At 43.0% G+C, this 21,424-nt stretch overlaps 1 protein-coding gene across 4 annotated transcripts in view; it reads left to right on the top strand.

Annotated features, from left to right (window-relative positions):
- The window catches only part of ABHD18 (abhydrolase domain containing 18), a 60,130-nt gene that overhangs the window by 4,834 nt on the left and 33,872 nt on the right, over nucleotides 1-21,424 (top strand). For all 4 annotated transcript variants that reach the window (XM_088476117.1, XM_088476119.1, XM_088476118.1 and 1 more), the window contains exons 2-8: nucleotides 6,463-6,569; nucleotides 7,583-7,667; nucleotides 10,595-10,695; nucleotides 15,352-15,430; nucleotides 19,440-19,526; nucleotides 19,809-19,834; nucleotides 20,819-20,957. In XM_088476117.1, the coding sequence (XP_088332243.1) occupies nucleotides 6,478-6,569; nucleotides 7,583-7,667; nucleotides 10,595-10,695; nucleotides 15,352-15,430; nucleotides 19,440-19,526; nucleotides 19,809-19,834; nucleotides 20,819-20,957 (609 nt within the window). In that variant the 5' untranslated portion in view covers nucleotides 6,463-6,477. The remainder of the gene's footprint in view (nucleotides 1-6,462; nucleotides 6,570-7,582; nucleotides 7,668-10,594; nucleotides 10,696-15,351; nucleotides 15,431-19,439; nucleotides 19,527-19,808; nucleotides 19,835-20,818; nucleotides 20,958-21,424) is intronic.

The raw sequence follows: 21,424 nt of genomic DNA, 5'->3' as shown, positions 1-21,424 counted from the left end.
TTGCCGGACTTTTGGCAGTCCCTCCTGTGTTTCCACAGCAGCCGATTGTGCCCTCTCATAGCCTGCTTCAGCAGGCTGCACCCATACAGGTTGTTCCAGAACCTCAGTGGGTGGATACTTTCGCTACTGGTGTGCAGAACTTGAGGGATATGCTGCAGGGGGACGCCTCCCTTAGACCCCAGGGTAGGTGGACTAAAAGACCATTGCCGTCACCTCAGTCTACTCAATACGATGACATTACGTCTGATGATGGGAAGCTTCCAGATGATTCTGACTCTGAGCCCTCTACACGAGAGGTGGGGCCTAAGTAAAAAATTTATATTCCAGGTCTGAGACGGGCACTCCGTGCGGCCTTGGTCATAGAGGAGGACGAACCTCCAGCCCCTAAGTCCAAACATGCCTATTTCAAGGACATAAAGGTGACCGCTGCCATATTTCCTTTATCTGATCAGCTGGTAGACCACCTGGAAGTAGCATGGAAATCGCCTGGTAAGCGTTACCAGCCTCAAAAGTGTATGGCTTATGCTTTGAAATCCATATATTCTCTTTCAGGGACAGCTTGTAGGCCGGCCATGGCTATCTGCTGGGTAGCCAGGGCTATGGAGGTCTGGGCAAACTCTCTTGAAGGGTCCTTGTCTTCGGATGCTACCAGTGAGCAAGTGAATCCAGTGGGCAACATCCGAGATTCAGCTACATATATTAACGAGGCTGCTTTGGATGTCAGCCTCTTGACTTCCAGAATTTCGACTGCGGCGATTGCAGCTCGCCGCTCCCTGTGGCTACACTCTTGGAGAGCGGATGCGGACTCCAAGAAGGGTTTAGAATGTGTACCTTATAACCGTGAGGTTCTGTTGGTCCTGACTTGGATAAGATTGTGGATACGTTGGCAGCAACCAATCTCTTTTTGGTTCAAAAACCGAACGGATCACATCGGCCTATCCTCAGTCTCAAATCTCTGAACAAATTCCTCAGTACCACAGTTCAGGATGGAAACCCTATGCTTAATTATACTAGCTATGGAACCTGGGGATTTTATGGTGTCACTGGATATTCAGGATGCATACCTGCGTATTCCAATTACTTCGCTCACCAGTGTTTTCTCTGGTTTGCTGTTCTGCAACAACATGTCCAGTTTCTGGTTCTACCGTTTGGCCGCTCTACTGCACGTCGGGTGTTTACCAAAATTATGGCAGTAATAGCAGCCCATCTGCGGCTGGAGGGGGTCCACCTGTTACCCTACCTGAATGACCTTTTACTGTTGGCAAGGTCTCCAGAGGTACTTCACCACCACCTACAGCTGACAATAGCTGTGCTTCAGGCGAACAGGTGGTTGTTCAATTGGAAGAAGTCCTCCTTGATTTTAGATCAAAGGATGCTCCATCTGGGAGCTCTGTTGGATTCACAACCGCTGCAGATCTTTTTGACTGCGGAAAAGATCTCCACTTTGCAGACGCAAGTACGCAGATGCCTCCACAGTCGCCGAGTGTCCATCCACTCAGCAATGCAGTTACTGGGATCCATGGTATGGACTTTCAACATGGTGGAATATGCTCAGTTTCATTCCCGGCCTCTGCAGAAATTGATCCTCTCCAGGTAGGACGGATTACCCTATCGGATAAAGGCACAAATGATGCTGCTCTCTCCGGTGGTGCGTCTGGCTTGGCTGCAGACAGGCCACCTCACCAGGGGCGCCCCTTTTGGTTTTCGGACTGGGTCCTCCTGACGACGGACGTCAGTCTCTGGGTTTGGGGCGCAGTGACAGGTCCACACTCCTTTCAGGGGTGATGGACAGCAGAGGTCTCTGCCCTGCCAAGCAACATATTGGAACTTCGGCCGGTCTTCAGGGCCCTGCAACAGGCCACACTCATACTGCACGGAAAGCCCGTGCAAGTTCAGTCAGACAACGACACGACCGTGGGTTACATCAACCATCAAGGAGGAACTCTAAGTCAGGCGGCAATGACAGAGATATCACGCATTGTGACATGGGCGGAAGGTCATCTCCCAGCCATATCGGCGGTGTTCATTCCAGGAGTTCTCAATTGGGAAGTGGATTTCCTCAGCCGTCACGACGTTCATCCTGGTGGAATGGTCTCTTTACCAAGAAGTGTTTCAGCTCCTAGTGGACAAGAGGGGCCTTCCAGATGTGGCTCTCATGGCCTCCTGACACAATCACAAACTGCCAGTGTACGGGTCCAAGATAAGAGACGCCAAGGCTCTCTTGGTAGACGCTCTGTCGGTCAAGTGGTCCTTCCAGTTTGCGTACCTGTTTCCTTCAGTCTCCCTTCTTCCTCGAGTGCTTCGGAAGTTCAAACAAGAAGGAGGCACTGTCCTGCTGGTGGCTCCAGCGTGGCCCAGACGTCGCTGGTACTCTTCAGAGTCTCTCCATCGACACTCTGTTGCTGTTGCCTCAACGTCCGGACCTGTTGTCTCAAGGTCCTTGCCTTTACCCGGACCTGTGTCATCTGTCTTTGATGGTGTGGCTCTTGAGCGATCCCTCCTAAAGTCTAAGGGTTTTTCTGGCTCTGTGGTTAACACCATGCTCAGAGCACGTAAACTAACCTCTGCCAGGATTTACCGCAGGGTGTGGCACACCTACTTTCTATGGTGTTGTCGCAAAGGTTACGATCCCAAGGTGTTGTGGATATCCAGAGTTTTGGCTCTCCTGCAGGCGGGTTTGGATCTTGGTCTCCGATTTCGGATCTTGGTCTCCACCTTGCTTCGCTGAAGGTGCATGTATCTGCTCTTTCAGTGTGGTTACAGCGAAGGATTGCTCCTCTTCCTGATATCTGCACTTTCCTACAGGGTGTCCTTCGCATGCAGCCTCCCTTTGTCCCTCCTATGGCGGCCTTGGGATTTGGCTGTTGTCCTTAGGGCCCTCCATTTGAACCACTGGACTCAGTGGATCTCAAATGGCTTACAGCTAAGTTTTTCTTCTGGCTATTGCTTCCGCCAGAAGTGTGTCAGACTTGGGGGCTCTCTCTTGCCATTCCCCATTTCTAGTTTTTCACCAGGACAGGGCGGTGCTTCGGACTCACCCTGGGTTTCTTCCTAAGGTGGTTTCTAGTTTCCACATTAATGAGGAAATTATTGTACCGGCCTTTAATTCTCCAGACCTCTCGGCAGGTGAGGCCAATTTAATGTGGTACGTGCCCTCAGGATTTATGTGGACTGTACCAGTTCCCTTCGGAAGTAAGACTCCTTGTTTGTCCTCTACGGATTCAACAAGAAAGGATGGCCAGCCAACAAACAAACTTTGGCTAGATGGATTTGCGTGCCGATCTCTGAGGCTTACACTCATGAGGGCATTCCAGTGCTGCCCTCTGTTACTGCTCATTCTACTCGGTCTGTGGGTATTTTGTGGGCATTTTGCCGTGGCGCCTCGGCTGTTCAGCTTTTTAGGGTCAGCAACGTGGTCTTCTATCCAGACCTTTCTGAGGTATTATGCATTTGATACCTTTTGCCTCTCAGGATGTTACATTTGGGCGGCGGATTCTCCTCTCTAAACAGGAGCGTCCCCACCCTTAAAGGAATTGCTTTGGGACATCCCCAAGGTCTCCCTGTGGAGCCTATGGACCCTGAAGAGAAAAATGAGAGATATGGTAAGAACTTACCTTTATCTCTCTTTCCTCGAAGTCCATAGGGTAAACAGGGCACCCACTCTGATGCACCTGTGATTCAGATGGGCTTTGTTCTGGTCACCGGTTTTTCCGTCTCCTTCTGTGTGAGAATGTGATTTGAGTATTCCAGACTTTCTTCTCTTTTTTTTTTTTTTTTCTTTTATCCTCCTCCGGCCTTTGGCTTGCTACGAAACTGAGGTGCCGCTGGCCCGGGGGCGGGTTATGGAGGGAGACCCAAATGAATCCTGGGAGAAAAAATTACATGCGTAAGGTTGCTCGTATGACTCTGCATCATCTCTACCCCAAGGTCTCCCTGTGGACCATATGGACTTCGAGGAAAGAGAGATAACAAAGTGAGTTCTTACCATATCGCACATTTTTAACATTTGAATTGCCTTGGTGCAATTCAGTTAGATCCTGTCTTATTCGCCCGAAAAAATGTTTTCGGGCGAATACACATAGGATCCGTGATAAGTTCATGGATCCAATATGTTAACGCCGGTGCTTGCCGGGAAACGGAGTTATCTGACATTTTTTTTTTAGAGCCTGCTGAGCTCCCGAAAAGAAATGCCCGATAAGTAGGGATGTCGAGAAGGGAGGGGGAATTAGCCGGGCTTGTTGGAGGGGCCCAGGTCCGATGCCGCTGGCCCACTCCCCTGTCACCCCCTCACCCATGGCGCTTGCACCGCTCTTTACCGATCAGCAGCCAAGCACCCGCTGCTGAGTGCTGGGCTGCAGTGGGACGAGATAAACTGCTACCGCTGAGCAGCAGCAGTCTCCTCTCCCTGTGCTGGTGTGTGGGGGAGCTATCACCCTGATTGCTCCCCCTCCTCAGCCCGCATGGCGCTGGTGTTTTTTTTTTCTTTTTCTAAGGGGGTGTGGCAACGCCTACCACGATTAGGCAACGCCCCGATAAGTACAATCTTCGGGGCTAATTGAATTAGCCCGGGGGATCAATTAGCCAGCGGTAAAGAATTCCCCCTTAACGGTAATTTGCAGTCCTTTTTGAAGGGAAGTGAGCACCTAATGCAGTTCCTTGAAGTGTATCTGATATAGACAGTTAGCCACCCATGTCATCCCGATGGCCCACTGGTAAATTGTGGTTTCAACCTAAATTTGAATGAAACAAAGAATTTCACATGTACATAGACACAAATATTAATCAAATAAAGAGATTCATCTGGGCATTTTGTTAACTAAAGTGACGGGAGATTGGGCTGCGATATTCAATTGTTTTTGCACCCAAACAGACCGGATTTAGCTTTGTAAAATGGCTAACCACATCTAAAGTCCTGGTTAGCGTACCCATGTATTCGCTCCCGAACGTAGCAACAATTGAATTGCTCAGTTGGGGGCCCAGTAGTAGCAGCCGCGGGTGAAAGCAATTGAATTGCGCCCTAAGGAGTATATTTACTAAGGTGCGGGTTTTTAGAAGTGGTTTTGTTGCCCATAGCAACCAATCGGATTCTACTTAACATTTATCTAGCACCTTCTAGAAGGTAATAGCTAGAATCTGATTGGTTGCTATGGGCAACAAAACCACTTCTAAAAACCTGCACTTTAGTAAATATACCCCTAAGTGTTAAATGTTAGCAGGTACATATGATTAGAAAAATATCTGTAACATGTATTACCTGCTGTTGAGGGTACTGTTCCGGCTAGCTTTATTATCAGAACAAAGGAACTCCCGCTGATTTTTGGATAAACTCAGGTGCTACAGTTACATGTAGCGGCTTCATGTATGGTTACTTATGAGTACTAATAATGAGCTTTGTCAAGGCGTAAAATGGAGTCAAGCCGCGTACACACTAGACGATAAGTTTGACGATTTTAACGATATCGTTCATCGCATCCAATATTGTCCAGTATGTACACGGTGAAAGACCAACAATGCGCACTCCCGCGGGTCATTGAAGATGTCGTTCATCACGTGAACATGTAGGCCAACTTGACGGTTGTGCATGTTTAGGGATGAGGGAGGGTGCCAGCACTGAATGATATTGTTAACGATATCGTTCAGTGTGAGTGCTCAATGTCGTTAACAACATTGAGCCCGGCACTGCAGGGGAAACACTAGACGATATCGCTCATGGAGCATATAGTCTAGTGTGTATGAGCATTTAGACTAGCAATACTATCTGTAAGTGCACTCTGCATATTTCACTGGGTATATGGCATTACTAATACAGTTTCAATGAGTTTTTGGGTAATATGTTTTATACCTCCATATTAAGAAGGAAAGTTTGTATTTATGCTATGGTATATTTCAATTTAAAATGTATTTAGATTTGGCTACTCTTCTAGCATTCCTGGATATTATGTTTTTATTTTCTTTATTAAACTTAATTCCATCCTTTAATGTGCAGCTTTTTACAATTATTATAAGATTTGGATGTATGCAGAGATCTATCTCTGCCTATAAAATAAAAGAGCAGAGATGACCAATGCATGCAGAAATGTTTGTCATAACACAGCTAGATTAGAGTACAGTGTTTAGCTGTGGGTTGCAGATGCCAAGGTAGTTAATTGTATAACTGCTTTAATAGTCTGTTTAGTACAGGGGTGGGGAACCTTTTTTCCGCCGTGGGCCATATATATATATATATATATATATATATATATTTATTTATTTGCGGGCCCAGTGCAGGCCACACCCCTCCATGTGACGTCAATGCGGGGTGGGATCACAATCGTACGTGATTACAGAAATGCCTGGAGCATCCTGAGGAAATAATTCCGAGGGCCTTATATGGCTCCCGGGCCGGAGGTTCCCCATCCCTGGTTTAGTACTACTGCAAAATCTTCTCTAATACTTGTTTTGGTGATGCCTTTTCATTTTCAGATGTGACTTATACAAATGGGCTTGAGTAAACTGGATGTTCTCTACAGGCGGTTACTCTTGACTAAATTTTTCATACGTGGATGGGGAAAACCTGAAGACTTGAAAAGGTAATAATTATTGTAAAATACAAGAATAATGGTAGGTTTTATTTTTTCTATTTATCTTTGCCACACGGTTAGTAATTCATATCAATTTATTACCCAATTAACAGAAAGTGGTTGCTGCAAGTAAGCTTCCTTGTGATGGAGTGTATATGCTATATCATTCTGTGTGTGGGTATGATATCAGCTCCTGTGGGATCGTACATCGCTCCTCCAGATCTTTGTGCATGTTCAGTTGATCTGGGGATGCGATGTACGATCCCATGCAGCGCTATGCGGGTGGGGGAGGGGGGTGCCGGAATTTTGGGCGGTCGGCCACACGATCACTCTGTGTGTGGGGACCGCCAATATGTCAGCCATCGGGATGGCCGTCACATCGCAAGGTGCATATCGCACAGTGTATGGGGGCCCGTTAGTTCCTAGTTCAGCTTTGGCAAAGTATAATCACTGTTAACCCTGTGTGTGCTATGAATGAGTGAGACTCTTCTTCTGCATGTGCTTTAAAAATGGTTTAGATAAGGCCTAAGTTCTAGGTGCTAGTTTTATATTGTAGACCTGCCATGTGTGATCCCTGTAAAGTAATGCGCGTTCATGCTTTTGTGTATTCAATAAAACAAACCCAAGAATAATCTCCTAAAATGTGGTTTTATCAAGTATTGTATTTCTGCCTGTGCACTGATTCCTAATAACATAGTATCTCCATCCATCCATTGCTTTTGTTATTTTACATTACTGCTTTGCTCCTGCATGTCTCCATCCATTAATCTTTACTAATAAACCAGCAAGATTGGAGTGTGTCTGTTTCAATGAAACTGGAAAGATTAGAAGATGAATAATCCCTGGCTTAGTAAAGTTACTTTTTGACATGTCATTGTATCTATGTGAATTCATATGGTACAACACAGTGTATACATATACAAGTGGGAAACACTACATTCTTAGCATCAGTTAGACATACTGTAACACTGATAAATTCCTAGAGAATATTTTTTTATCCTCCATTTTTATTTTATTTAAAGGTTATTTGAGTTTCGAAAACTTATTGGAAACCGAGAAAAATGCCAGAACCTAGTGCCAAAAGACTACCCGGTGCACATTGACAAGGTAAGGCTGGGGAATTTTCTCTCCAGATAAACCATTCACCATTGGTCAGCCTCCATTCTGTTCATCATTGATCAGAGACAGCACTATCTAGTGTTCACTCTAGGGTGGGCAAGGCAGCTATCACAGAAGGGCACTCTGCTGCGTGCGCCTGAAAAAGGGGCATGATCACTAGAAAAAAGGTGTCCTTGAGTCGCACCCCAATTTTCACCACTGTAGGGGGCATGCCTAGCACTCAGAGATGCTAGGCTATCCCCAAACTCTCGCCGCTGTGTGCATGCACACGGCATCTATTCACTCAACGGTGATTGTTTCACCGGAGCTCCCCCCATGCACACTGCATCCCCCAGGTGGGGACGGCTGTTTCAGCAGGGCGCATTCCCAAATCGGGCAGGGCGCGGCACCCTGCTGAAACAGCCTGGCGGGAACACTACTATCCAATGATCTTAAAATTTTAATTGCTTTGCACCTTTGATTATTTAGCACAGCACAAATCAATACCCATACATGTTATACTTAAAAAGGTTTTCCAAACCATGTTAAAGCTATTTGATGCACATACTGGTAACTGTTCTTATGATCGGGCACTCCACATCTTTTTATTCTTACCGTAATCAAGCCATAATCCTTTATGTACTTTTAAGACTCGTACACACAGGTATTATTTGAAAATACTTAACACTCTGGGAGTGATACAGAGTATACGCATAACTTTCACGTTCTCATACTGTGCATACGGAACGCCTCTTTCCTTGTGGCTGAAGATGCTTAACGAGGTGTTTGCATGTAGTCTAATTATAGAGAGGGCGTGTTGATGGCATTGTGGGTTATGCCAAGCTGTGCATATACAAAAGTGCATATGGTTATAGACAGTTACTTGCCCCGAAGATAGGGCTTGTGTAAGTGCAGGGGAGTAGCGAGGGTGGTTCCAGTGGAGCATGAGCTCTGGGCGCCAAAATGGACAGCGGGCGCCATCCAGAGTTCTGGAATTCACGAGGCGCTACATAGTATGATGGATGCCTGTTAGTTGTATCTTGGTTAGTTTGCTCGATATCCTAAATAAGTTATGGATTTTTAAAAAATATTAGGAAACCTGGAATAATACTAATGGTGGTAGACAGAACATGACATGGTTAGTAGTACTCACATTAATATAGGTGTAATGTATATATGTGAAGTAGGAGCATAGCTGAGAATTGGAGCTTCCTATAAGTGTCCCCACTCCAGTGATAGCTGCTTGGGGCAGTAATTGCAGTAATAAGCTGTGCACCCTGTGGAATCTCACTCTAGCACATGTATTCTGTCAGTTTAAGTAAAATGATCAGAATATATAACACAATCTCCTCTATTGACTGATAACAATGATTCAAAGGAGATAAAAGTCAGATCCTAGGTGCTATACATAAATAAAGCAGTGTCAAAGCAGCTACCCCTTAATGTCAGATCGTGCCTCGCTAAAGCATTCCATTCCCCCAATGGGACTTCAATGCCCAGCATAATACTGCCACTGCTTTCTTTCTCTTCACTTCAGTATAGGGAGGTGTGGGGCATGGTTCCACGCTACTCCTCTGTGTAAGTGTGTGCGATAATGATGACCGCTATGAAACCTAGTATACAGTTGGGTGTAGCCTGTCCAGAAACGCATCTAGCTCTGCATATGGGAGAATATGAACATTCTTTATCGTGCAGTAAATGGTTTTCTGACTTGAGGTTCACAATTAGATTCAAAATTAGATAGGATTTGTCTGTTGTAATTACCAGCATTATTTTAAAAGACTGGAAAATAACTATATTAAAAAAAGCTGCAATCCCTTAAAAAAAAATAATATATCTATTTTTTCTTTGTACATAAATCACTCTGTCAGGCTAAAAGATTTTCCTTGGATTATTCAGCATACGTGATTTAAAATTCTGCAGTGTTGTGGACTACCATTTCATCCACAGTCCTATAGCACATGATGTAGAGACATTGGAATACCCCTTAAATACAAGTCTGCTTTGTGTACTGCAAAACTCTCCTTCCCTTTCCCCCCTGTGGCTGGTGCGGGCCTGTATCTATGTGACTGGCAACCGTACTTTCCACCCTGCAGAAGTTTTCAAAAGGAGATAATGATTTCTACATGGAGAGCTAACAAACAAAATGACCTTTCTTACTTGCTATTTAAAGAAGAAACAATAATAAACCGATGTGGGATTGCTGCTTTAAGATATATTTGCTAGTAGAGGATTCTTAGAGACTTCTACAAATGCTGCTAGCTATGAAATTTCTTCTCTCTTGGTTTTTTGTTCAAATTAATAACTTGGTTCTGGAATTAGGGCCTGATTCAGAGTTGTACGCTAATCGCAGCAGCGATGCTAGAATATGCTAAAAGATGCCTTCTGACGGCATCGCACATCCAAGTGCTGCGTCTGAAGATGAAGCATCAGATCACTATTGGACCATCTGTCACGATGGCCGCAGTCATTGCCCATCTGGGTAAGTTGCTGTGCATTCCCCACCCTCAAACGGTCATGGTGGAATCGCAACACATGCACACTGCAGCCCCCGCGCATGCGCAGTCCAGCTACCGGCTGACTTGTCCTCAAAGCAAGTGGTTTGTGTACAAGTCTGAATCAGGCCCTTAATGTTTTAGTTAGTACTGTATCTGTCAGCTGCATTCTGGCATGTTAAAAGGTGATTATAGAAGAAACTATACAGATATTGTTAGGTGTTTTCTGTTTATGGTGCAGTTGTTCAATGCAGATGACATGCACTCTTTAAACCACCTTGTAGGTATGTATTTATCTACAGTACAGTAGGTATCTTCTGCAGGCTGTCCTCATAGTTAGCCGATTTCATATTGCATCGTCAGATCAAATGCATTATCTATGTTACATTGTATCATGTAACTTTAACAAACTGTATAACATGTTGACATGTTTTCATTTAGATTGAAGAACAAACAGATTGCAAGATTCTCGATGGCCATTTTACCTCCCCCATGGTTCACTATGTGCCAGACGTAATGCCTACTGAGACAGTAATAGCACGGTCAGATATTCTACTTTATCACAGTGTAAAGATTTTCCTCCAGTCTAAAGCCATAACTTCTATGTGGGTAATGTAATCTCTGCTCAATTGGGTCTCATGTTTATATGGCTTCAGATGTCCCCTGTCCACCAATAAGAAATAAAAAAACAGCATTATCCGATCTTATGGATAAAGGTTCAAACAGAGACAGAGAAATTACTAATACCCCTTTTACAATACAGCTAAAACCCGAGTTATTGCAGGGTTTACCCGGGTTGCTGCTAGGTGTAAAAGGGGCAAGGGTTGGATTCCCGCGTCGAGTGACCCGGCAATCAAATCCAGGTAATTTGCAGGGAACGACCCATGAAACCCTGCAGTGTAAACTTTTAACCCGGGCAGTCCGCCCCGGGTCCCATTTACAGCATGGGGACTTCCGGGTTTCTCGGTGCTTGGAGATGATGTCATCTCCAAGCGCTGGGAGAAGTGCTCCACTACACCCGTGTGCAGTGTGAACGGCGCTGATCCGGGAATAACCCAGATGGGCTCCGCTGTAGAAAAGGAGTCTGTCCCTGGTCTGACCCGTTTTGAAACTGCGTTCCAATTCTCGGGTCAGACCTGGGACTTGGGTAGAAAAACAGTATGAATTACCTGATATTAGCTGTGAGGCTGCAATTATAAAATGTTTTTCAAAATACCAGACTTTGTTATTGACTGATTCTTATTTATTTTATGAATGGTCAATATATTTTAAAATGGTGTCACTTGGGTTGTAAACTTATTGGGCACAGTCTACCTTACCATCTATTTCATGCCATTTTGTGTAATTTATTTGTACCATGCTTATGTCGCAGCTTAGTACATAGTGGACAATATTGATTACAGAACAAAGGAGCGCTGACCCTAATAATGAATGAACTAGTAAAATGTATACACCCAAGAAGATATGAAACAAGTTTATAATAACTAATGGGTAATTCCACGTCAGTTTAACCAGTTGTGGCCACCACCCATCTCAGATTTTTACGATTTTTTTTTAGTTAAGAGAGGATATCAAAATAAATATTTCTGCCCAATATCTCAACTGTCTGACCTTTTAGTTGCCAAAATATTGATTTTTCAATTTATTAATCTATTTACTAACCTCAGCATATGTATTCCAGTTTATTTGAAGTATCACGAGTGTTTATTAAGGAATCACAACGAAATTTGGACCCCTAAGGTTACTTTTCCTCCCGAACCTAAAAATCCAAACCATATTACTTTATCTGCCTTACGTTTCCAGTTACGGCAAAAAAATTAGCTTTTGGAAGAGAGTTAAAAACGCTAGGTTAAATCAACGTTGGATATCCCAATATTTTTAGGTGCTTAACAAAGGTATAAATAACTACCACAAAATAAAATCAGCATGGTACTCTGTTTTATAGTGGAGAAAAAAAATAATGAATTTGACGTTCGATTACTGTTGTACGGCATACATAATTTACACAAGAAACCATGAAATTTGAAAACGTAAACATAAATGAAGTGGAGTCAACAACCACATTATTTTCCCCTTGTCTGGAACATGTTGTAACGGTCTGTAATGTTCTTTAAAGTGTCAGCTGACAGCGTATACTACCTTGCATAGTAGGCACTTCCGTTACACAGAGGACGTGAATATAAGGAATAAAAAACGTATCTCTCGAAGGCCAGGACAACACATTTGTTGATTGTTTTCGTTTCATGAAGTGTACCAGCACATCTTGTTCCTCCTCGTTGCATTGAATGATTTACCCAATGTACCAGATGTTATCGTACACTGCTGCTATGTATGTTCCAGGTTGCAGATCACTTTGTCTACATTTTCTGTGACTGTAATCATAGTGACACTAACTCTGGTTCCTGCTTTCTTCATGTCGTCTAATGACAAGTGGTATATGTGTAACTCATTATTACTAATATGATATCATCTGTGATGAGTACGTGTTCCTGCCACAGTCTTTGCTGTTTCTAGATGGCTATGCACTTGGTATTGCAGTCTTGTATTTCACTTTGTGACATGTAGAAAAACTTTATGCCATGTACATTTTCATTTACCCAATTATACAGGTCCAAAGGTACCAATCCACTGCTTGCGGACTGGTGCGGGTGGCTAGACATTTAACTGTCCCTCCAATGCCATCACACGGATGTGGCAAAATTTTTTAATTCTGCTTGAATGTTGAAGTCGTACCTATGGAAGCATGAGTTAAAAAAGTTTTTGCAGTTCTTGTATTGTGCACTACCACAATCACTAAAGTAGTGAACATACTCCAGTTTTGGTTTTAGTTCTGCTAGTGTTTCATAACTACTGTAATGAAGGCATGCACAGTTATGGCTACATGGTCACGGGTATCACTTATAACGCAAAGACTCATATTGCCTAAAATATACAGCAAATGGTTGGAGAATTGATTTTGAAGTGTCCCAGTGGAATCCTTGAATTGCATTCTGACACACGAATGAATAACTTTCTGCATAATCTAGTAACACAATAGCTTCTGTTTCTGATCGTAGGCTTTCCATCACCTAGTGTAGGCATTCAGCCTAGGACACTACCGTGTACAGATGGGCTGTTGCATCAACAACAGCACTACAAATAACTTCACAGAATTGCTCCACAGTACTAGTGATTGCAACCAATTTACTTTGGTCAGTGTGGACCCACTGCAGTGTTTAAAAGTCTACCAAATGTGCACTTTGGAGGAGCAGCTGCCATGATTGACTATATTTCTGCCTGTCTCTCTCTTTCTCTGGAAAGTTTCAGTTTGGAAAGGGAATTCCCTTCCCCCTCATTTTTGTTCACTTTTTTGGTATTGTTTTTAACAACATGGTTTCTAAATTATGTATGCGGTACAACAGTAATCGAACGTCAATTTCATGATATTTTTTTCTCCACTATGAAACAGAGTTGAAACAGAGTACCCTGCTGATTTTTTTTTTGTGGTAGTTATTTATACCTTTGTTAAGCATCTAAAAAAAATGGGATGTCTAATGTTGATTGAACCTAGTGTTTTTAATTTCAAATTGTGTGGTGATTCCTTAATAAACACAAGTAATTCAAATAAACTAGAATAAATAAGCCGCGATTAGTAAATAGTTTAAAATGTTGAAAAATCAGTATTTCAGAAACTAATGGTCAGACAGTCAAGCTATTTGGCAGAAATAGTTTTTGACCCCCTCTAAATTAAAATAATTTCATCGAAATCTGAGATGGGTGGTGGACATTTAATTTTCTTTTGGGGGGTGATCTGATGTTGAATGACCCTAATAACATTAATAGAAATATAATACACAAATAGGCTTCATATAACTTATTAATATCATCATTCTTTGTGAGATGTAACAAAGTCTTATGAAGCTGGCTGGTTAAAGCTGGGTACACGCTATATGATAAATTATCTGATATATCGTCCTGACCCGGATCGGAACGATATATTGTACATATCATGTATAGTGTGTACTTCTGATCCTCTGTTCCTGTCCATCGTTCATTGTAACGTTCCATCTTCTGTGCTGCACATCAAATAGGATGATTCAACGAACAACGCAGTGTAGTTACATGCAGCATGTAATGATACTTTACGCCGGATTGTGCAGTTGGTACAACTTCTGCAATGTATTGTTACATTACTGGGTCACACCGGTGTAAGGTGTGTACCAAGCTTAATATATAAATAAAACCGTGCACTGCAATAAACATCTACCCCACACAACTATCAACAATGACCAAGAACCGTATTCAATTTGGGAGCGAAAAATCCAGCACAGACATTGTAGTTTTTCTGGGGATAAAGTATCGGGCGCGTGCCCGCTTTATCCCTGTATTCAATTTAAAATTAGCGAAAACTGGACCCAGCGAAATAGGATCAGACATGGGGGGATCACTATGGGTACCCCAATTTTTGCCTGCTGATGGAAGTCGAGGTTTGTAATATCCGCTGCAGGTGCATATTTGTGGCTATGAAGAAGGGGTGAAGAATAGCACTTAGGAATAGTTATTTTAACAAAAAAAAAAAAATCAAATTTGGGGTACAAGAAAATGGGGGTAAGCATATTTTTAAGTCCCTAAAGTTATTTTTAACAATTCTGCAAAAATACACCTGCCGCTAGTCCCTGCAATGAAGAAAACACCTGCCACATACTTCCGAACCCCTCTGGAATCTGTTATGGTATTTTTTTTCTTTCTTTTTTTAGCCCAAAAAATTGTAAAAAAATTTAGGGGTGTCCCGATTTTTGATTGGGTTTTTTTTTTTCCACGTTTTTTAACACAATGTTTTTTGGGGTCATTTCCAAGGGTGCAGGCTATTTTTTTTTAAAGCCTGCACCCCTAAATACCGATTCTGCACTTTTTTTTTCGCCAGCTCAAGGCTGGTGAAAACTTATCCCAATTTCTTTGAAATTGAATACGGGGATAATTGAAACATACGAAAATGACATCGGCGATAATTTATCGCCGATTTCTACTTTTCGCAGCCTAATCGAATACTCCCCTAAGTCTCTTTGGGTCATTATTTGGTCTGCGCCCCTTTGTTATGTTGTAGCACCTATCTTTGTGAGCAGCTATCCTAAATGTGATATTATTTGTGCTCTTAGAGCGATGATAATTTATTCTTCTAGAATGGAAATATTGACTAATGTATGTCTTTGTTTTCATAGATTCCAGTTTATAGTCCCTAAAGAATGGAAGAGCAAGTACAGGCCTGTGTGTATCCATTTAGCTGGTACAGGTGACCATGTAAGTTGTGTGACATTGCTTAATCTACTATACACCAGGGTGGGTAAGGCTTTTCTTCTTTAGGGTCCAAAGGGATACCATGGGGAAATGTGGTTGGAGTGATCCAGGCACCAAACAGTTAAGCTTTCAGCTCCCAGGATGCCTCAGGTCCTCCTCCACATATACCCCACCCATGGCCACAGGCATTCACTTTTTCATTTGGTGCGGCAGGATTCAGACGCACCTTTGTAACAGGGAATAATGCTCAGGCAGTCCCAAGCTTTTTATCTTGTTTTATTTATTTTTACTTCAGAGTAAACAGCACTAGGCGTCCTAAAAGACCCCTGTGCTGCTGCTTCACCTACCTTTGCCGGCGCCGCAACACCAGTAACCGGAATGGCACCAGCGGAGCTTGGCTAGTGGCGATGCTGGGACTGCAGCCGGAAGCACAGGGACGCAGGTGAGGTGGTTCCCCACTCGCGGGTAACCACGTAGCAGTCCGTACCTCCGGCGGTTAGAGACCTGCTCCTCCACTAGACCACCGGGGCATGTCAGTCTGGCGTGGGGACAGTGGCAGCGGCCATGTTATAAGGCCAGTGCACCCGGAGGGTTAATACAGCATAGGGGAGGTAGGATTTCCCCGACAGCCCCTTCCCCAGCCCAGACGCTTATCCAGCTGAGGTTTTCCCGCGTCTTGGTTGCTCCTCCTACCCTACTCTTTATATGAGATGCCCAGCGACCACTATCAGTGCTCTGCTGTAGCTGCTGGTCTCAGGAGGTTTGGGTCTAGTCTCCTTGTATACCTTTCCCCAGAGGCCAGGTTATACAGCGCTCAAAATCCTACCAAACCTTGTGCTTTGAGTAGTTGATTCAGGGCCCATTGCAAGTATGTTGTATATGCATTGTATGTGACTTTTGCTAGCTCTGCTGTGTTGTTACTGCCTTTACTGCCTTTGTTTTCTGTACTGTCAGGTATAACTGTCACTACTATTTCTCCTCAACCTTTTTGCTACAGGTGTGTATTTTTTTATTTTGTGTTTCTCAAATTGTATTTATTGTTGCTTGTGAAGGCAGTCACATTTGCACTTATTTATTATGTCTAAGAATAAGGGGAAACAGGAAACTGAGGCCCCGGTGCTGGTTACATGTAAAAGTTGTTTGGCGGGCTTGTCCCCTCAGGACTTTATACAGGATGGATTGTGTGCTATTTGTTATAAAGAACCACCTCACCAGTCCAGCCTACCAGCCCCTGTACAGGAGCCATCTTGGGTGTCCTCCTTGTCTCAACTTATGACACAGCTAGTGGACCATTTGGCTGCTCCCATGCTGCCTCCCATAATGAGATACCAACAGCAGTTCCAGCCTGCTATGTTTGCCCCCCCTATACATCCTTCCTGGATGGATGTTTATGCCCACTCAAGTCAGAGTACGGCTCAGTCAGCTGCTGCGTTTCAACAAATGTTGCAGACTAACAGATCGGTAGCCATTAAAGCACCTAAGCAAACAATATAATTTTGTCAGTCTGCCCAGCATGTAGAGTCAGATGATGCGCCGGGTTCTTCTCTAGGATCTATCTCAGGAGAGGATGACCATCCTCCTACAGTGGATGTCCCTTTGTTTGGTGAGGGTGGCCAAATCAATCCTAAATATAGAGGATGATGAGCCAGCTCCTAAACCTAAGGCTCCAGTGTTTAAACCCCAGAGGGTGGTAAAATCCGAGTTTCCTAAATCTGAGCAGCTTTCTGAATTTATGTGAGAAGCACGGAGTACTCCGGATAAACTGTTCCATGTTACAAAAAGATTTGTATCCTTTTCCACCTACTGAATGTACTATGTGGGAAGTCCCTCCTACTGTGGATGCTCACGTGACACATTTAGCCAGGAGTGCTACGTTGCCTATACCGTTCGCATCTTCTCTTAAAGATCCTACAGATAGAAAACTTGAAACATGTCTTAAATCAGTGTTTTCATTGTCTGGAGCTGCTACTCGGCCGGCTATGGCTGCAGCCTGGGTATCCGAGGCTGTTGAAGAATGGACGGCATTGGAAAAGATACTCTGCCAAATGCTACCTGAGAACAGCTGACGTATATCTCCCACATACGGGAAGTGGCCTCCTATTTGGGAGAAGCTGCAATAGATGCAGGACTCCTGGCTTCTAAAGTATTGGCAGCTTCAGTTGTTGCTCGTAGAGCTCTTTGGTTAAGGTCCTGGTAAGCAGATGCGGGATCCAAGAAGGGTCTGGAATCCCTGGATTTTTATGGAAACATACTTTATGACGCAGAATTGGATAAGATAGTGGCTACTCTGGCAGCCTCAAAATCTGCAGTACTGCCATCAACCGCTACACCAAAGTCTGGGCTTTCCTCTTTTCGGTCCATTCGCCCTCAGGGAAGAGCAAAAGGATAGCCTTTCTCCAGACCATCTAGTTCTCGCAGGACCACCAAGCAGCAATCTAAGAAGTCCTGGCCGGCCAGACGTCCAGCTTCCAAGCCAGACGACAAACCCTCCACCTGATGGGGCGGGCCTCCTCCTGGGGGATCCCAGGGTGGAAGGCCGGCTTCTTCATTTTGCGGACTACTGGCTTCAAACAACAGACGCCTGGGTCCAAGAAGTGGTCTCTCAGGGGTATGCCCTCACCTTCCAGAGGCATCCTCCCCAGAAGTTTTTGTTGTACAACTCCTCCATCAGATTCTATCAAGGCCTGGCCCTCCAGGAGGCTAATTACTTCCTTCTCTGGTCAGTGGTGATAATCCTGGTTCCTGTGGTTCAACAAGAAAGGGGTTATTATTCCAATCTGTTTTTGGTTCAGAAACCAAATGGGTCTCATTGCCCTATTCTAAATCTGAAAACTCTCAACAAGTTTATCCGTGTACCCAAGTTCGGTCAATTATTTTGGCAATGGAACCTGACAACATTAGTTCACCTATGTTGAATATTCTGGATCCATAGTCCTACTTCACAGAAACTAGGGCACCTGTAGATCTGCCAAACCAATTTATGGCCAAAAGCCTTACACCAAATACACTAAACTCTCTCTACTTCCTGAAGAACAACTTTATTCCTTCTAACATTCAGGTAAGAATTGCCAGAAAGAGAAGAATACCTGTCAACATATGTGGATAATTCTTATGTAAACCACCCTCCATGCGCCAAAGTCTCCTATCCGCAAAGGAGTATGCTGGAATCACTCGGGCGCATTCTTAATAGTTTGTACTAAGTTAACCTATCCTGAGTAAAGAGTAATCATATCAATCCTTAACGGCAATATTTTGATATACTGTGCTTTAGGTATACTTTCCTGATGATGATCTGCTGTGTCCTTCTCTAATTGCTGTATGCTCTGTGCATGTGGCTGCTCCATAACTAATCTACCCAATATGGTCAGCTTGTAAATCTTCATCACTAATCTTTTTTTTTTAAGAAACTGATCAGCACACCTTGCCACGTGGTCTTCTAATTATGATGATGTCTATGCATTATATAGAAACCTTATTCTGTTGTCATCTAATGTGTGTTAACTCCATCAAGTTGTTATTTTTGTTCTTAGTCCTAATATGCTTTTGTTGGATATTTTTTTATTTTGAGGAGGTGTAGTTTGCCCCCAAACAACCACGGTACCTTGGCAATGCTCAAGCTGTAAAATTTAGATTTGTTACCATTTACCTGCTGAAACCAATTTCTTTTATCTATTTGGACCACTACAGAGCAATTAAAGGTATTTTACTATAACCAAAAAGAACATTTCCCAGGCTCATTGGAATGTACAACAAAACCTTCACACCAGTCAATACTTGTCAGGCACTAACTTAAATGATGATCCGTTCTGGGCTATCGCTTGGATTGCCTTCTTTATATTCCACCTCTGAGTTTGGGTACTTTAACATCAAATGTTTGCAATACATACATTTGAGATTATTATAAAAATAGTTCACTTTATATTTGAGAATTCGCATTATAATATTATGCATTATTTTGTCCTTCTGTGGAATAGCGCCGAGAATAATACATATTATTTTTCCTCTCCTTTAGTACTACTGGAGGAGGCGAACACTAATGGCCCGTCCTATGCTAAAAGAGGCTGGCATGGCTTCCCTGTTACTAGAAAATCCCTATTATATCCTTTTTTTTTTTTTTAATTAATAAACTATTGTGGCACAGTTTAGATAAAATATATGATAGTGATTTCCTTCTGTTGGTGTGTAAGTATCGTCTCTTGGTACCAGGGAGTGATCAGGCTATTCTGTGTATAATGCACCAATGATATGTTTTTGTGCTTGTAATTTGTATTGTGACACCTAATATTTACTTATAAAAGCCTTTTAGAAGTCTCCAGAAGGCTTACATTACATTTAAACAGTCATAAGAATGCATTTTTCATTTCCTTGACATTTATTACATGGCTACAGAAAACCAAAGGACCAGATGTAAGTATTAAGGAGTTTGTAGATTTCCCTACATAGAAAGCGGCTTTTATTGTTTTCTGTAGTCTGATTTTTGTGTGTTTTGCCTATAGCAGTGGTCCCCAAACTCAAGTCACCCTAACAGTCCAGGTTTTATGGATATCCATGCTTTACTTACTTTACAAGTGATTTACTTACTACCTCAGTCAATTTGATTATACCATCTGAACACAAGCATGCATATGCTTAAAACCTGGACTGTTAGGGTACCTTGAGGACTGAGTTTGGGAAACCCAGGCCTATGGTAAGAAGCCCCTTTCGCGTTCACCTATTTGTCCCATTTGGTACTGATAAAACAGGCCCCTCCCACTTGAGCCTAACAAATCATCTTCAAAGCGTCCATGATGGACTGTATAACTGGCACCTCCATACAAGCAACTTTGTCAAATACATTAATGAAAATGCTGTTTAATAGGATGCATTATTCCATATCTGATCTCTGTTTCTTATTTAGTGAGTTGAATCTTCCAGTCTTATTTATGTGCCTGAGCAGCTTAGTCATTGCCAACCAACACAATGACATGATCCTGCAAGATGACACTTTCCTTTCCACACATCTGAACTGGCAGGGTGTTTTGTGAATTGGGATATAATATGCAGGGAATAGTAATATGAAAAAACTTAGAATAAATTATGATATTGGCATAACTAATGTATAGTAAGGGATATTCTGTAAAAGATTGCATTATTAAGTATGATGGACAAAGGCTGCTATTGGCCTGTGTGTGGTGGTCAAGCTGTGATGCTGAAATAGACTCAAACAGCCAGGTCTCCTCTAATTTGGTGTGTAGTCAGCTTGGGAACTGCATTGAGATACAGGATCAGAGTGCCAGCATTGGCCTGTGACTGACTAAAGCTGCAGAGTAGATAAACTAGTGCAGGAGAGCATAGGTAAAGTGTGTAATACCTGGACTACTACAATGTGTTTTCTTTTCCTACCTGGAAAAGTCGGTCAAGCTTAAAGAATGTCTCTGACTTGTTTGTGATGGGCGGAGCTCTTGTTCTGGAGTCAGCTGTCCTCTTACACTGGCTGGAGAGAGAAGGATATGGACCTCTTGGATTGACTGGAATTTCAATGGGGGGCCACGTAAGTTATGGACACTTCCTTTGCACTTTTTTCCATTCCAATCTTTAGCGTTGATGTAGCAGTCATGCATCATTAGGCTGAGGGTAAATGTGCTTTAGCGCTTTGGGGATCTACTTACTAAATCTTGAAGCCACACTTTGCCATCTAGCAGCAACATGTGCAGCCCCTGCACACTACAAGCTTTGTACATGCATCACAGAAAATATGATTCCATTTTTAGTTATGTGACAAACAAAATAAATTTTTACAAAAATCTTTCAACACTGTTTTTACAGATTAGGATACCACTCATCTTGTCCCCTCCAAGTCCTAAATTTTAATAAATTGAATAGTGACCTATAACCCATAACAGATTTTGCTTTGTCTTAATCTATTCAAAAAATAAGCCAACATGAAGTCATGTTCAAAAAAGTAAGTACATCTCGTGATTCAGTAGCTTGTATAGCAGGTACACCTTTAGCAGCAAT

The sequence above is a fragment of the Taudactylus pleione genome, unplaced genomic scaffold, assembly GCF_031769625.1.
Source record: "Taudactylus pleione unplaced genomic scaffold, aTauple2 ptg000183l, whole genome shotgun sequence".
Lineage (NCBI taxonomy): Eukaryota > Metazoa > Chordata > Amphibia > Anura > Myobatrachidae > Taudactylus > Taudactylus pleione.
The sequence above is the reverse complement of the archived record's forward strand: the minus strand, read 5'-3'. Positions and strand labels throughout refer to the sequence as shown.